Source organism: Lepidochelys olivacea (genome assembly GCF_965140295.1).
Source record: "Lepidochelys olivacea isolate rLepOli2 genome assembly, chromosome: 10".
NCBI lineage: Eukaryota > Metazoa > Chordata > Testudines > Cheloniidae > Lepidochelys > Lepidochelys olivacea.
The window spans coordinates 18,176,866-18,194,660 of NC_140420.1; the positions used below are offsets into that span (position 1 = coordinate 18,176,866).

Sequence of the window (17,795 nt, forward strand, 5' to 3'; positions counted from 1 at the left end):
GCTGGCTGGGCGCACCCCAGGGGCTGGAGCGGGACTCGGAGAAGGAGGCGGCTGGCTGGGCGCACCCCAGGGGCTGGAGCGGGACTCGGAGAAGGAGGCGGCTGGCTGGGCGCACCCCAGGGGCTGGAGCGGGACTCGGAGAAGGAGGCGGCTGGCTGGCTGGCTGGCTGTCCCGGCGCTGGAGCGGGGAGTGGTGGAAGAGCACTCGGTGGGAGGAGCTGGCAATCCTGGGAGCCGCAGGGGTAGTGGGTCTAGGGCAGCCTACAGAGGGGTGCCCGTGCCGACTCCCGGAGCTGGGGGAGGCTGGTGAGTGGGGTGGCGGGCGCCCCCTGCATGCGGAGGCCGGGGGGCGCTGCCGCAGCCGGTACCATGGGCTGAGCTCCCGCCGCACCATGACCGTCTACACCCTGAACCTGCGCGTCTTCTGGCCGCTGGTGACTTGCCTGGGCACGGCCCTCATCTGCCTCTACCAGGCCGCGCGAAGCCGGGCGGGCGCCCCGGACTCGGACAGCGCCCCGGACTCGGGCTCTGTCCCGCTGCTCAAGGGCTCCGCGCTGCTGCTGCTGGGCTTCCTGCTGCTCCGCTACTGCGCCTCCCGCAGCGGCAGCGGGGAGTGCGGCCAGCGGCCCCGAGCCGCCCGCGGCCCCGAGGCGCCGCCGAGCAGCGCCGCCCGCCGGAGCCTGCTGGAGAGCTTCTACGAGCAGCAGCTGCGCCTCTCCCCGCACGTGCTGGGCCACAGCAAGGCGCACGTGAGCCGCATCGTGGGCGAGCTGGTGCGGGCGGCCAAGGCGCAGGGGCTGCAGCCGGCTTCCCTGACCCCCACCCTGCGCGGGGACTTCGTGCAGATCGGCAGCGCCTACGAGCAGCACAAGGTCCGCAGCCCGGACTGCTTCGACATCCTGGTGCCGCTGCGGCTGCCGCCGCGCCTGGAGCTGGAGCCCCGCTGCCTGGGCGCCGAGGAGCCGGGGCTGGCCCCGGAGCTGCGCAGCGCCTTCACCTGCGCCCTGAAGGCCCCGCAAGGGGCCGCCTGGCCCCGGGGCTACCGGCCCTTCAGCGAGGGCTTCTGCGTGGAGCTGCAGGGCCGGCGCTACCTGTCCTCGGCCCTGGTGCTGCGCTGGTTCCAGGGCCACCTGCAGCGGTGCCTGGGCGCCGTGCTCTACCGGCTGCAGGAGCGCTGCCGCATCAGCCTGGCCGCCTGCCCGGGCCGCCAGCTCACCCTGCACATCCTGCCGCGCTCGGACTACGTCTGCTGCCACATCTCCATGGCCGTGCGCCTCATCCCCGCCATCCCGCTGGGGGACTCGCTCTATCTCATCGCCCTGCAGCCCGGCGCCAGGAAAGCCCAGCCCGGCGCTGCCTGCCCCCTGCAGGCCCTCTGGGGGCTCAACGTCGCCAAGCAGGAGCAGCGGCTGCTGAGCTGGCTCAAGGAGCAGACCCCGGCCAACTCCTGCCACCTCAAGTGCCTGCAGATCCTCAAGGGGCTGCGGGACCTGCGCGGCCGGGGCTTGGAGCAGCCCTTCGGCGCCCAGTGGGGCCGCGTCCTCTCCTCCTACATCCTCAAGACGGCGCTCTTCTCCTTGTTGCTCCGGGGGCCCTGGCAAGCCTGGGAGGAGCAGTTCCTGGCGGAGCGGCTGGAGGATCTGGTGCTGTACCTCAGGGACTGCCTGCGGAAGCGGGTGCTGATGCATTTCTTCCTGGGCAACGCCAGCGTCCCCGAGGCGGTGCCGGTGCCGAAGCTGCTGAAGGAAGCTGCCCCCGTCAATCTGCTGGCTGCCTTTGACGCCCCTACTCTAGACTTGGCCGCCTTCCAGCTGCTGAACACCTGGAACCAGGCTCCTAAGATCATCCGACTGTACAGTAACCCAAGGTACTTGAGGAAGAGCCCCACGTTGTGTAAGCACATCACCGACACCGGTCAAGAGTCCCAAAGCAACTGAGCATCACCTAGGGGCGTTTGTCAGTGTCTTTGGGGCATGCACTGTGAGGCCAAAGGACCTATCTGTGTTACTAGTAAATTGCCTGAGGGTCCGAAGGGAGATTGAACTGCCTGACAGCATCCGGTGGGGTTCTCTGTGTGTTTCCCTGATCCTGGTAACCTAGGAAATCCAAAATTTAAGACTAAGCAATACTGACACTTTAAGATCTTAATAGCTTTGTAATGATGACGATTCCTGGAGAAATTATTAAACTTCCAGGAAAGTGCCTTAATTAGAAAGCACTACCATAACCACTTGTAAACCTAATTTGGTACCAGATTTATAGAGGGGTTCACACTGATGAATTTGGCGTGTCACCTTAAAGTTTAGTCACAAAAGTGACCCTGTCCATATCTTTTGCATTAAAAGAAAGCTAATCAGGATCAAAGATCAATGGCATGGAAAAAGTCAGTGTGACAAGGTACTTTTTTGAGGTGGAGGAGAAGCCAAGGGTATTTCTTGATCCTTAAACACAGTTTGAAATATTTATTCAATGAGACACTCATAGGTAGTTGTCTGTGTGATTTTAATATACTGTGCTAAATGTAGAATAATATGCAAATTAATATAAAATTAAATTATGAGGAGTGAAATTAAAACCTATTTGACAAAAGTATGAAGAATCTAGTTGTACATTTGTGTTAAAATGAAGGTCGCTCTGAAAGATTAAAATATAATTATACAGCTCACAAATGAAAGAAGAACAATTGCACTTTATTTCCGTAAAGGCCTTCATTATATGGTAATTGGCTGCACTAAATATTTAGTTTGAACATAAAAGAGGCATTAATTTTTTTTTTTATTAAAAATGGATGGATGTGTAAATCCTCTAAGCATTCTGTCTTGGTTGTTAGACCTGAACCGTTTTTCTTCCTTAAAAGTTGCCGTACCTTAATAACTACCAAACCTGCCTCACACCTTATTTGCTATAGTGAAAAATTTTAAAATAACTCCAAAAATGTAGAGGTGTAAACTAGCTGCTGCACCCATGTGTTCTTCACTGATAGGTCAGTAAGGTCCTTTAGTGGATCAGCTAACCAAACTCCTGAACTGTGGCAGCATTATGGTCTGCCTCAGACCAGGAGATACCAGAAGCGAGAGGTGGCTGTTCTGGTGCAGCAAATATTTTTTTGTAAAAATAATATTTCAGGGTGCCTTAAAGTTCCCAAGTCTTGGGAAAAATTCATAGTACAGTAAGAACCTATTAACTTTGATGGCGTCCCTTTAATGTAAACACTAGCCAGATAATTTCCATATGTAGATAGATTATTTGAGAATACCTCATACAACTTCTCAATTGATCTTTAATGAGCACTTACTGTCTCTGAGTAGTATACGTTAATAGTTTAGTTTTGGATTTTATCTGAGAAAATACATTTGACCTTATGGGCCATTGCTGCATTAAACTATAGTATGTAGAAAAGGATCAGAAAGCTTCTATTTCATATGCTCTTTAAAAGTGTGTTTGTTTTTGATATAAATAGTTAAAAACTAGTGAACCAAATGCATCACAGGTTGTCTGCAAAATTACACATTCTAAGCAATCCAAACTTTAATGTAATACATTTCCACAGCTTCTGAGACCACATTCTTGAAAATTAAAAGTATTAAGGCACCAAGCCTGTAATTGAATTTTTCATGTACATAAGGTTAAGCATGTGCCTGATTGTTTGCAGGATTGGGTCCTATGTGGACAGTCTGCTGTGCTTAATTTTAATTTGGTAAATTAATCAGGAATAGCTGGGAATGTTTGGAATAATTTAAAACTGTTAATTTTAGAATATTGCTCATATATATTATGCTGGTGTTCTCTATCTGTAGTTATACATGATAGAAAATAGCACACTTTTAAAAACAACCACAAAGCTTCATAAAACCTAGTTTACTAAACTGAAAATTTCTCCAGTTATAGATGCATGTTTCCTTGTATTTGGTTTTTAAACTGACTTTGCTATCTTATTTTCAGGTAATTTAGCATCTAAGTGACATTTTCTCAAATTGGGTTATTTTTACATGGAGCATTGGTTCTCTCTTTGGGCAAATACAAATGGCTTGTTTAAGTGTAGTGTTGACCACTGTGCTCACCGTGTGGACCTAAGTGAGCTACCTTGGTGCATTTTTAGAAGGCAAAAATGTTTACTGTTTTGCAGACTTGTATAGGGTTGCCAGCCCTCCAGGATTTAAAGGTTATGTCCTGTGATGAAATCTCTAGGAATATGTCCAACCAAAATTGGCAGCCCTAGGTACACGTACAAGGAGTGCTATTCTGCAGTCCTTGAGTCAACAGGAGTTTTGCCTGAGAAAGGACTAGTGAATCAGGCCCAAGGTATTGTGGTTACTTGGAGCACTTAATACACATTTAGTTCAACAGTTAATCCTGGCAACATGGTTACCTTAGTGAACTACCTGTTTGTTTACATCAGTGTGTAACACTTTTTTTTTTTTTTCCAAGAGGGACTATGTACATTTTGGTGTGTGTTCCTTGCTGGCTTATATAATACATGGAAACCTATTAGATTTAATAAAACTTTCTTATTGCTGTTAAGCGCTGATACTACAAAGGGAAAGCTACATCAAGAAATGCATAATAAGAAGGGATTTTGGGGAATATAAATAGTCTGAAAGTGAAACTTGAAAGTTGGGGGAAAGGACAAATGAGGAGGAGCAGAAACACTTGGTGAAAGAGCAGTGCAGGTAATCCAAAGGACACAGAGATAGATGGAGGAATCCTGCAGAAGGGTCATGAAGATTTGGATTGAGGTGGGGGGAAAAGTGATTTAACCATGTTAAACCATGCTTCCAAAATGTATATAAAACAAGGCTACAGTGAAGGGGCTCCATACCCATGTTCCCATCAGCTGCAAAACTCCCATTGATTTGGGCTTGCTAACAACTTCAAATCAAGCTGATCTTTAATAAGGTGTATGTGAGATTATGTTCTTGGTGACATGAGCAAACCACTGCCCTGATCCTGCAAATACTTATGCACCTGTTTTAACTTCAGTCACATGAGTAGGCCTATTGAAGTCAATTAGGCTATTTACATGAGTAAAATTAAATTTGCATTCAGATGATGCAGGATCAGAGACTGAAATTCTCTGTTGAACAGCAATTCAGATCTGTACATTTCAGGTATTGGTTGGTATTTCCTGTATCTATAATGCCTATGTTGATAATATTATGTTTGACTAAAGTGACTATTGAAAATTGGGTCTGTTAGACTATTAATGTCATTTTATGCCAAATGAAATGTGGTAGTGCGAATATTAGTTTCTGGTGCTATCTTTAGGGTCTTATCCTGCAAACATGCACATGCAGAATTTGACCCATGTGAGTAACGTATTGATACTCTCTCCCCTCATGGGAGTGCTCACACGAGTAATGTTCCACGCATGTATTTGCAGGATTAGGGCCTTACTTGTTATAGTGTAGACTGAGAATGATAGTTTATGTATTTAAATTAAAAATGAAATACAGAAAGAAACACGTGTTTTTTAGACGCTGTGTATTTTAAATACACAACAATTTTTTAAGGACTTAGTACAATCAAAACTGGTGTCACTTTTTTGGGAAAAGCTACATCTAAAACAGGATAAATTGAGATGTGCATATGAATTTTTTGAACTGCATATCTATTTTCTCTATGTATTAGAAATTATAGTGTTAATTGTTAAGTTAATAACACTTCTTAAATGAGACCTTGATTAAATGACTAAAGCATTCCTCTCTTTTTCACTTTTGGATCTTCTTGCAAAGCAATCCAAACTAAACGTCTGTTTGAAATGGACATTCATGGTACAATTATTTTTTGCTGGTTAATAATCAGACCAAAGATTTAACTAAGTGTTGTTCAGCTGCTATTGTTTTAAGAAAGTGTTTATATGCTTAAAATGTTAGCCTGTTTGAAACAAATGTTCATAAACTCTTCTATTTTAATATCCAAATACATGTGCACTTTTATTGCCTCTGCAAAAAGTTGGAGTTTTGTTACTCATTTTTAATATTTCACTGTATATTAATAAACAGCTGTTTTGAAACCTCTGTGGCTAAGTGATTTAACAGTGATTCTGTGGCAAAAGATAACTTCTCCATCAAGTAGAATTTACTCAAATAGCAGTGAACCTGATACTGTATTACCTAAGGGTGAAATCCTGGAGATTGCAGGAGGTTCCTCTGCACGTGGGAAGACCTGTCCTGACGGCACGCTCCTTGGGACTATGAATAAGGATGCTGTGGAAGGACCAGGAGAGAGGTTGAAGCTTGGCCAATAGATCCACAAACTGGGTCCATTGCCAGAATTCCATGCTAAGGGATGCAGACTGGGCCATGAATGTTGCTGCAAGTTGTTGTCGCACTGGCTGTGCTGTTTTCAGGTTAGGGAGGGGCCAGTTCTGTTTTCCTGATTGGGTCCCCACAAAAAGCCTGTTTGCTTGGGATTTGCACAGAGGCTTAGGACTTCACTCCTAGTGAACAGAAGTTTGTGCAAGCTGTACAGGCATTACATGTGTACACATGTCTGTTTCGGAGTTACAAACTGCATGGACCTTATTTTGTCATTGTTTCACATGGACAACTTCCACTGACGCTAGTGGGTGAAACGTAAGATGAATAAGGGAGGATATCCTCCGAAGGATGCTAAAACCATATGGTTGTTGCTCGTGCCAATGTACTCTATTAGAAAATGGGATCAACAAGATCTGAACCTTTAATATGTTAAAATACAAGTTAAACTTCAGATGAATTATCTTAAGTATTTTTCCCTTCCCTTCCCCACAAATAAAAGTTTTTTGTAGGGAAAAAATCAAGTAGTCCAAGAACCCATTTTATAAAGCACTGAGGAATGTTCAGCCAATTGGATTACTCGGTTGACTGAACTGACTGGAAGCTCACTAACAGAGATGTTTTCTTGTGCCATTATTGCACATTCACTGATCAAAGTTTGTGGGGAGTATTTGGATTTGTTTTCGTTTTAATTAACGTTTTGAGGTGATTACGTTGGTCAGTGCGTAAAGCTTATCTCTACCCTCTGCCCTGCAGTACTCCAACCACTTCCTGTTCCAGTCCTGGGTTTCTCTTGAGCAGAAAACATTAATAGAGCATGCAATTTTCCTTTCATAATACATTTTCATTAATGAAAAAATTAGATGGACTAATGACACTCAGGCTTGGTACTAAAGAAAAGTCTGTCTGTGTCCAACCCATAGAAGACATTTGTTTTAAAAATTTTTCATCCATGTGAAAATATCAACCTTGTAATGCAGACAAGTTAGGCAGGGACTTACTGATTAAGTACTGGTAATGCAAGTTACAGGTGCCTGATGGAAAAAGCACTTTCTTATGCATTCAGAACCACTCAAACAGCAGAATGTTTGTAGTTTGCTCTTTTAGGTTAGTTCCTTTGTACCTTCCTTATTAAACATGTGGGAAAACTTGACAGGTACACAATGGGGCTGAAATTTCACAAAGGAGGACATGAACTTTGTGTAGTTAACAGGTGAGAGATGAATAGCTCTGTTTCCATTCAGATCATGAAAATAATCAAGATATATAGATCTTCAAAATATAGGTGAGGGAATAGTTAGTGTTCATGCTATGTATTCACTGCAGTACTCAGTGATCTTCTAATGTACAACTCTCCACCCATTTGAAGGCTTTTGGTGACTCCTGTTATAATGGGTACGTAATTTAATACCCCAGGATATGAGGAGTTGAATCTCTCTTTGGATCGGTTTGTGAATGGGGTTTCCATATCCATGTTTCTAGTAGATATGGTTAGTGTTTAACCTATGCAGTACCTATGCCCATGTGTGGAAGTGTCTAAGCATTTTTGGGCCTAGCATATGTCTTATTTTGGTTATGTGTCCCAAACATTATATTAAACCAACAATCTTCCACTGAAATTTATGAATAGAACATAATTTATTATTTATTTTCTTAGCTCTGCACGTACATTGCAGGACCTATTGATATCCACATAACACTTAGTGCTTTGTCTGAGACTGTCAAAAGTTCACTACAAACATTGGTGCCTTTTCAGAGTAACAGCCGTGTTAGTCTGTATTTGCAAAAAGAAAAGGAGTACTTGTGGCACCTTCGAGACTAACCAATTTATTTGAGCATAAGCTTTCGTGAGCTACAGCTCACTTCATCGGATGGATACTGTGGAAAGTGTAGAAGATCTTTTTATACACACAAAGCATGAAAAAATACCTCCTCCCACCCCACTCTCCTGCTGGTAATAGCTTATCTAAAGTGACCACTCTCTCCTTACAAGGTGTATGATAATCAAGGAGGGCCATTTCCAGCACAAATCCAGGGTTTAACAAGAACGTCTGAGGAACGGGGGGTTGGGGGGGAAGGGTAGGAAAAAACAAGGGGAAATAGATTACCTTTGCATAATTGACTTAGCCACTCCCAGTCTATTCAAGCCTAAGTTAATTGTATCCAATTTGCAAATGAATTCCAATTCAACAGTTTCTCGCTGGAGTCTGGATTTGAAGTTTTTTTGTTGTAATATAGCAACTTTCATGTCTGTAATCGCGTGACCAGAGAGATTGAAGTGTTCTCTGACTGGTTTATGAATGTTAATTCTTGACATCTGATTTGTGTCCATTTATTCTTTTACGTAGAGACTGTCCAGTTTGACCAATGTACATGGCAGAGGGGCATTGCTGGCACATGATGGCATATATCACATTGGTGGATGTGCAGGTGATAAACTGATGCCTTTAAGCTTCTTTGCACCCAACCCCTAAAGTAGGGAAGTAGTATCATTTCCCCTTTAACAGGTGGGGAAACTGCTTCAGGAAGATAAGCGATTTGCACTGTCTCACAAGAGGACTGTTGCAGACCTGGAAATTGAATATGTATTTCTTGACTCCTATACTTTCTCTTTAAAACCAAACAAAACACTTCTGCAAAAAGGGGTCAGTTCCTTTTTTAGCTTGGCATTGTCACAGTGGGCTTCAGCCTGTATTTTAATGGTGCCCACAAGTGTGGTAGATGCATCGCAATCAATATGAAAAGCCCTGATCACTGGCAGAAGGAACTTGTAAATAACTTCAGGCATAATGCAACCAGGGGAGTAACTAATAGGGAGATTAGGAGGTGGGAAGATATGGGCAAGCTTGCTAAGGTTATATGGATACTTAGTGAAGGCTACGGTTAGAGTAAAAGAAGAGGAAAAATAAGGTAGACAGCTGATTAAACCATTTCTTAACATGCTTGCTCTTTAGTTTCAAGCAGTGGAAAAGATGATAAATACTGGGCAAAGAAAGTTTGGTTGTATCTAGATCCTGTTGATAAACAAAGTTTATTGGGCCGGGGGGCGTAAGGGGAGGGCAGCCCTTGGCTCTTATTCTTGCCAATCTTGTTTCATGCAGAATTAAAACTCTCCGAAATGTTTTAACCTGTCTTTGGATGGAGTGTTTGGAAAACGAGAAGTATTATTCATTCTTGGATTTTGACTGGTGGATGCTATCCAGTACAATAGTACAGTGTATTCACCTTTTTAAATGTAGTGAGCTCTACAAATAAAGAACTGTGCATTTCCATTAGGCTTGTGTACATTTAAAATGTTGAGTTGTTTAATTCTTGTTGGCATGACCAATATAGACATTCCACTTCCTCTATAAGTTAGCTGCTGTTCCAGCGCTATAGAGGAAATGAATCATTCCTCTATTTCTGGTTTCAGAGTAGCAGCCGTGTTAGTCTGTATCCTCAAAAAGAAAAGGAGGACTTGTGGCACCTTAGAGACTAACCAATTTATTTGAGCATAAGCTTTCGAGAGCTACAGCTCACTCGCTGGAGTCTGGATTTGAAGTTTTTTTGTTGTAATATAGCAACTTTCATGTCTGTAATCGAGTGACCAGAGAGATTGAAGTGTTCTCCGACTGGTTTTTGAATGTTATAATTCTTGACGTCTGATTTGTGTCCATTTATTCTTTTACGTAGAGACTGTCCGGTTTGGCTAATGTACGTGGCAGAGGGGCATTGCTGGCACATGATGGCATATATCACATTGGTAGTTGCAGGTGGATGAGCCTCTGGTAGTGTGGCTGATGGGATTAGGCACTATGATGGTGTCCCCTGAATAGATACATGGACACAGTTGGCAATGGGCTTTGTTGCAAGGATAGGTTCCTGGGTTAGTGGTTCTGTTGTGTGGTTGCTGGTGAGTATTTGCTTCAGGTTGGGGGGCTGTCTGTAAGCAAGGACTGGCCTGCCTCCCAAGATCTGTGAGAGTGATGGGTTGTCCTTCAGGATAGGCTGTAGATCCTTGATGATGCACTGGAGAGATTTTAGTTGGGGGCTGAAGGTGATGGCTAGTGGCGTTCTGTTATTTTCTTTGTTGGGCCTGTCATGTAATAGGTGACTTCTGGGTACTCTTCTGGCTCTGTCCATCTGTTTCTTCACTTCAGCAGGTGGGTATTGTAAGAATGCTTGATAGAGATCTTGTAGGTGTTTGTCTCTGTCTGAGGGGTTGGAGCAAATGCAGTTGTATCGTAGAGACAGTGATTGCTCCAGGCAGTGCTCTGCTCTCCTTCCTGTTGAACAGTGGATGGATTCCTATTAAAAAGAGACAGTGGTGCAGGGATATACTATAGAGTGGGTTCGCTGAGTACAGATTAAAGTGCATTATTTTGAACATCTTATCTCCTCTTGGAGGCTCGTTTGTCTCTCTAGATTTGAAAAGAGGAAGCTCAGACTAGTCATACGGATTATGAATCATGAATGTTTCTCAAAGTAATCTTCCTACCCAGACTGTAAATACTTTCACAGAAACTATTTTAGCTGCTTGGCCATCTCTGCTTTACAAAAGCTATTGAAATGTTCTGAATAATAGATGAATCTAAGACTCTCAGAATATCAGAATTTAGGAGGATGAACCTCTCAATCCATTTTTCCTAATTTTTAAAATGATTTTTTCACTCTGGTATGCTGTCATAGAAGTTGATCGCCTAAATCTGTTACTTCATTCATATTTCTTGTACTACAGTACTGTATGGTGGTTCATAGGCACATAAACTGTGTGCGCTTTGTTTTGGGGACTATTTCATTCTGTGTTTATTCAACACCCAGCACGATGGGGCCGTGGTCCGTGACTGGGGCTCTTCAGTGCTACCACAATGCAAAGAATAATATAACTCGGATACCGTGGTGATGGACGTGATATAACTGATGGGCTAAAAGTGGGGAGTGAGAGTCAGAGTTTCTGGCTTATATTCCCAGTTCTACAAGTAACTGACTTCAGGCAGGGATTTCTGTGCCTCAGTTTCCCTTTCTGCATAATAGGTATAATACTTCTACTGAAGGTTGTAATTAGGCTGAATTAGTATCCATGAAGAACTTTGAGAGCCTTGGATGAAAGGTGCTACTGAAGTGCAAAACATTATTATAGATACAAATCTGGAATTAACGCTTGTGGAGCATGTTGAAATCCTCAGGTGGAAGACACTATTCGAAAGCAAAGTATTATTATTACTATTTAATTCTTTAAAACATTTTGTGATCCAAACTGTATGGAAGATGCAAAACAAAGTAAGCATCTCTGAAGTAAATTTAATGACAACTGTTTGTTTTATAGATTTAATCCAGGAGTTTCCTGAGGTGTCGCAGGAATTGTACTGGAACACAGATCTGCTGACTCCCAGGCTTGTGCTTTAACCATTAGACCATGCTCATTCATGAAATTCTATGTGTGTGGGGTGTTAGAAATTCTATTTCAATGGGTAGGCAACTGGTATTTCTAGTGATTCCTTCTCATTCTGTAGTAGGGAAGAGGAAGGATTGCTACATTAAGTTGTATTTCCCCTTTTTCCATTTAATAGGTGGAGTTGGAGGGGGGAATACTGCAAACACACACATGGAGTATGATGCCTGTGTTTGTATTTGAGTTACAGTCACTCAAATGGTTGCAGTAAGCACATCTTAAGCTAGTATGCTCCAGTATCAGTGCTGTAAATGGTATTTTTTTTTATATGGGGCAGGATACTGCCTGATAGAGCAGTGGCATGGAGCTTCCCGCTCTCTCGGGAAGTGTCTTGGCACAGAGGCAGCTAAAGAAAGCAGACCAGGATCTGACCATGCTCTTTGCTTCAGGGATCACTCGTGCACACAATTAGTTTACATGAATTGGAGAGGAGAAGTTTAAATTTAAACCCTGCAGCCTGTCAATAAAACTTAGAGACAAGGTGGGTGAGGTAATCTCTTTTATTGGCCCAGCTTCTGTGGGTGAGAGAGACAAGCTTTCAATCTTATACACAGCTCTTCTTCAGGTCTGGGAAACATACTGGCAAATAAATCTGACAGCAGCCTATGGCTCTTTGGAGAGGGTTGGGGGGCAGTGGGTTTGGAATGAAAGAGGCCTTGGGCAAAACCTGTGCACATCCCCAAGGACCAGGATTAATGCTTTCTGAGTCCCTCCTCCTACTCTTACAATGCTACCTGCCCCTGAGGGTATGTCTACTCAGCATTTTGGCCAGAGTGGGAGCAAGTCTTCCAGCCTGGGTCGGCAGACTTTGGGTAGCAGGGCTCATGCTAGTGCTCTAAAAACAGCTTTATAGACAGTGCTTTGAAACGGGGGCTCAGGCTGGAAGTTCTTAGGCTTCAGATCCCAAGCCCCACTTCAAAGCACTGTCTGTACAGCTATTCTGGGAGCGCTAGGGCAAGCCCCACTGCCCCAAGTCTGTTAACCTGGTCTGGGAGACTTGCTCTAAAAAGCTGGCTAGACATATTCTGCAAGCCCTCTTCCTGACTGCAAGTTAGGCTGAGCCAATCAGAGCAGTAACAAAACCCAGTGACTTATGTGAGCAACTTCTTAGGCTGTAAGCTCTTAGAGCAAAACCTTGCTCCCACTAAAGTTAACGGAAGGTTTTCCATATATTTCAAAGGGTCCAGGATCAGCTCTGTAGCTGCTAACTATGGAGGGAGCAGAAATGTAAAAAGCTTTCAGAAAATAGCTATAATATAGCCATTTAAAAACCTTGAGAATAGTCATAAGAACCTATATAAAATAGGGAATAGATCTCCTTCATCAGCGTAGCATCTAAGCTCCTTTCAGTAGTGCATTAAGCAATGTGACTCATCTGTCAGGTGAGGTGTGTTCTTTCTCTCATCCTTTCCCCAAAGGTACAACTGTGTGTGTGTGTGTGTATATTTGGGGGGAGGGGGAATTTTTTTTTTAAAGTTACACACATTTTCTGTGTGTTAGTCAAAGAAGTGCACCTTGCACCTGGAGCAGAAGATGGTGAGGTTTGTGGTGGTGCCTAGTCCCTGTGGGAGTTCATTCCACAGTCTCAAACTGACCCCTGAGAAAACTGTCTTCTGCACAGACAAGCTTCATCCTTATGGTAAAAGTGCTATTGTGCCAGAGGAGAGGAGTTGTCAGTTATGGTCTCCATCCTGCAACCTTATGTGATCTTCTGGATATGCTGCACCCAGGCCATTGAGTGCCTTTAAGAGCAAGAGCAAGACCTTAAAATGTGACTGTTCTAGTGTGGAAAGTGGAGGTCAGGGGTGATGGGCTCATGGTTGCCCGTGCTGCTGAGATGATGCACTGCAGCATTCTGTATGAGTTGGAGTTTCCGAAGAGCTGATGGCTTCATGCCCAGGTATTTCATATTGCTGTAGTCCAGATGGGAGGTGTTGAAGGTGTGTATAATAAGCCAGGTCATTGCCCATCGTCTTGGGATGGAGTCTCCTAGCCAACCATAGAGGGTAGAAAGCAGCTTCCTTGAGTAATGCTATGTGAAAGGTTAGTGTTGGCAAGGAATCCAGAAGCATCTCAAACTACTGACTGAATTGGCCAGTGCTGGTTGTTTCCGAAGTGGGAAATGTGTTATGATACACCCCTGGGACAGCAGTAACATAAAGTTATGGTGCTTTAGGCACATCTGGTGAAAATACTTATTGGTCTGCTGAGTCCCATCCTAAATACTGGGGAAGTGCCGCTTCTTTGTGGCATTAGCTATTGTATTTTGTAGATATTCCCTTGGAAGCCAGACAAACTCAAATTAGAAATAGGGCACAAATTTATAATCGTGAGGGTGGATAACCATTGGAATAAACTACCAAGGGAAGTGATGGATTCTCCATTTCTTGATGTCTTCAGAGCAAAACCAGATGCCTTTCTGGAAGGGCAAAACTGGATGCCTTTCTTAGCCAAACACAAATCACTGGGCTCAGTGTCAGGCTGACTGGGTGAAATGTAATGGCCTGTGATATACAGGAGGCCAAACATTCATAGACATCCTCTGTGAATGTTGATATTTCAGTATAAGAGCATGTAGGCTATGCGAGGAGTGAAGAGGCTGTTGAAAAATAACGTAGCTGCTGTGCACTGAAAGGTTCCTCTGAAGTGCTCCTTTGTGAGAGAGCACTCTGAGGAACTCCGTGGGATCTCAGAGCAGTGTCGTGTCAGCCGCAGTGCTCAGACGCCTCAAATACAAAGATTATGTGCAGCTCTAGCAATCACCTGTCTACCAGATGGTTTGAAATTTTGTAATGAGACCCTTGTTAATGTTTCTGTAGCAGGGTAGGCACCTGCTCCTGCCCTTCGGGGCTTAAAACACCCTGGAGAGGGCTGTGGCTGGGGCGAGAAGCCTGGGCTGATAGGGGAAGGTAGGCTCAGCTGAGGACATGCCCCAGTCAGGTCCAGCTGGCTCCTATAAGAGGCTGCGAGCCAAGAGTCCAGACAGTTTCCTTCTGCCTGTAGAGGGAGAAGGGCCTGGCTGCAGGGCAGGATACCTAGATTAGAGTAGGGTTGGGGAAGGGCCAGAGGGGCTGGGAGCTCTGGCCTGGAAAGCCCCAGGATGCTGGCCTGACTACAGGCTGAATAGGTGCAGGGTTGCAGAGGGGCAGCCCATGGGTATGTAGAGGCAGCAGGTCCTGAACCCCCTTCCCTGTGATGAGTGGCTTATATACTGCAGTCTGCCCCAGAGAGTGGGGCTAGATGGGGCCTGGCAGTAGCCCAGACTGAGGTGGGGGTTCCCTGGGTGGGGAAACCCAAACCTGAGAGTGTGGGGGTACTGCCAGGGGGGCAGCACCCCAGAGAAAGGGGCACCGGGTCCTGGGAGGGACATGGGGGCTGGCAGTAAAGCGGATCACCGGCCTGCAGAGGGCTCTCCGGTGGCTGGACGAGCTAATTCCTGACGCCTACCAGCAGGAGGCGCCGCAGGGGTGAGTCCGCACGCTTATAGTTTCCAATACCTAATGCACATAGACCAACAATTTTCAATGCTCCTACATTGCCATGAGAAAGAGTTGCCTATATTGTTGCAGTGCAATATAGCCTTATTGTCAAGCAACTCTAATTAAGAATTGAAGTATGTATTATTTATTGTCATGGGGTATGACCACACTGCACTCTGAGGTGTGATAGACATACTCATGCTAGCTTTGTCTGTGCTATCGTGGCTACACTAGCAGTGTAGGTGCAGCGGGATGGGCTTCAGCACAGGCTGTACGCAGGGGACCCTGGGCACGTACTTGCATTGGGAGCCCATGCTGCTGCAGCTCCACTGCTACGATCCGCTGTGACGGCATGGGTAAAGTTAGCGGATGTATGCCGGCTTGTGACAATCACACCTGAGATTGCAGTGTAGACATACCCTTACGTGTGATGATCCAAAGCCGGCACAGAATTTGCTGTTACATGAACCACAATGGAAACGAGTGGATGCATTAAAATAAGAATGAAGGAAAGGGGTGGGGGCGGTAAGGAAGGAAATAACATAAAAACAGAAGGAGCTAGAACCTGATCCAGTTAAACTGGTGTATATCTGGAATAACTCAACTGATGTCCCTGAAATTGTCCTGGATTTACATCCATATAACTGGGATTGGAAGTACCCTCGATATAGACTTTACTATTTTTTGAGTAGTCTAAATTTTCAAGACTGAAATATTTTGAGTCTCTAACTTTCATAGAAAAATAGATCACATTTGGGTTCTATATTCTGCTTATCTGAAACTTCTCCTACAGTTTCAACTGGATAAAACATTCTTCCGGTCCTGTCCTTAGCTGCTGTTTTGTCCCCTTAATCACCATCCACCTAAGAAATGGCTGCCTTTCAAAGGGTAGTGAAGTGATATTTCTAGAGACAGGGTCCTTGTTACAAGTGCAGGGCTCTTACTGAAGTCAAAGAGAACACTGTGAACACAGTATTTAACCCTATTTGTGTCTGCTTGTGAAGGGTTTACACAATATTCTATTTGAGTATGTGTTTATCATTAGCAATGAACGCTGCTGCCCCTCACTTTCTCATGCTCCCTCCCACCTCTGGTCCCAGCCTCCTCAAACTCAAGGGGTTATTAGGGTTACAGCACAAACAGAGATCAGAGTGTGGAATGCTTCTTCCGAGGTTTATGGGTAGAGGAGCAGAAAGTGTATGTCAGATGGAAAATGTGTTGCTTGAATCAAAGCCTGAAGACTGGACATAAAATAGCATGAAAGATAAGTTGAGTTATATGCAGTATGGGAATGTGTTTGTTGCTTAAGAGTGGCCTGTGTGTATATTTTCAGGGGCTCCTATGTTGTGCATTTTCTTTTTCCAGTGATTTGTGTAAATTTGCAGAGGCGGAAGTGGGAAGGGGTTGCTATGAGGATAGGTTTCTTCCTCCAAAATACCTTGATAACCTTTTCGTGGATTCTGGTGCATTCTAAAGGCATGGACACATGATTGTACCCTGGATGCATTAAATGGATTTCTCCCAGTTGTGAGGTGGGTGGGAATTCTATTTCATTCTACTTCATCTAATCGGGCATTCACTTCAGGCAGTTCATTTGAACCAGCGATTTGTTAGCAAGGTTGTTGGATGGTCCCTCCCAGCTAAGGTCCAGGGAAGGGTCTTTACTAATATTAAACTGTCTCTTTTTTTTTCCCCTCCCCCTACCCTGTGCGGTATGTGTGTAGTTGCCCATTTCTCACTGATTGGGATATTGGAAGGAGGACTATAGAGTTTGGTTGGGAGTGTGGGAGGACTTGGAGGACGAGATTCAACCTTCACTAAGGAGAAGCTTTGAGAGCTGCTCAGGGGATTTTTATAAAATGTTTTAAAATAAAGACTGCCTTTCTGGGACATGATTTAGTCAAACACCAGTCATTGGGCTCAATATAGGGGTACTTGGGTAAAATTCTGTGGCCTCCAACTAGATGATCTAATGATCCCTCCTGGCTCAAAAATCTAAGAATAAAAGTTCCTTCGGTTAGAAGTTGAGATGACCTTCAACTGCAAAGTTCCATGCCAGATCCAAAGTTTGGAGGCATTTGGATGTGGGATTTTGGTGAGCCTATGATGAAGATGGGGGTTGGCTACAATGTGTCAATTGAAATCTGAACTTTCCAAAAGGTCAGATGTTAAGACACGAGAGTTCAGTTTGGGTCCATCTCCAGTTAAGTTCCATAAGCATCATGAACTGAAGTTTGTACTCCAAAAGAAATTGGCCAATTTCCTTTAACTCTGTTTGTTCTGTTGGCTTCACAGCCTCCTCACCTGTTGAACTTAGTGACATTTGCCTAAGTAAGGATTGAATGAGAACTTCAGGATGTGGTCTCAAATATTTGTTTGACATCAGGCCCATATAAGACAAGGCAGGGTGAAAAAGAAGAGCATACTCAGTGTATCTGTAATTCATACTTGACAAAATTGCAGTCCTTCAGAAAAACAGAGAACAAATTGTTACTGAATATTTCTTATGTCATAGATGTACTGGAGTACAATATTATATAATAGTTATGTCTTTAAAATGTAGTGTTTGTGTTTTATATTTTGCATATCTGCTTGGTAGGACAATAGTGAGACACTAGTAACAGAGTC

General features: G+C 44.4%; 2 protein-coding genes across 4 annotated transcripts in view; both read left to right on the top strand.

The window, feature by feature from the left end:
* The window catches only part of SYT17 (synaptotagmin 17), a 116,984-nt gene that overhangs the window by 7,961 nt on the left and 91,228 nt on the right, over nucleotides 1–17,795 (top strand). The gene's annotated exons all lie outside the window — the stretch shown is intronic.
* Nucleotides 251–5,922, top strand: ITPRIPL2 (ITPRIP like 2). The gene has a single exon (XM_084640874.1). It carries the CDS (start codon nucleotides 393–395, stop codon nucleotides 1,935–1,937), a length of 1,545 nt encoding a protein of 514 aa, XP_084497000.1. The 5' UTR covers nucleotides 251–392; the 3' UTR covers nucleotides 1,938–5,922.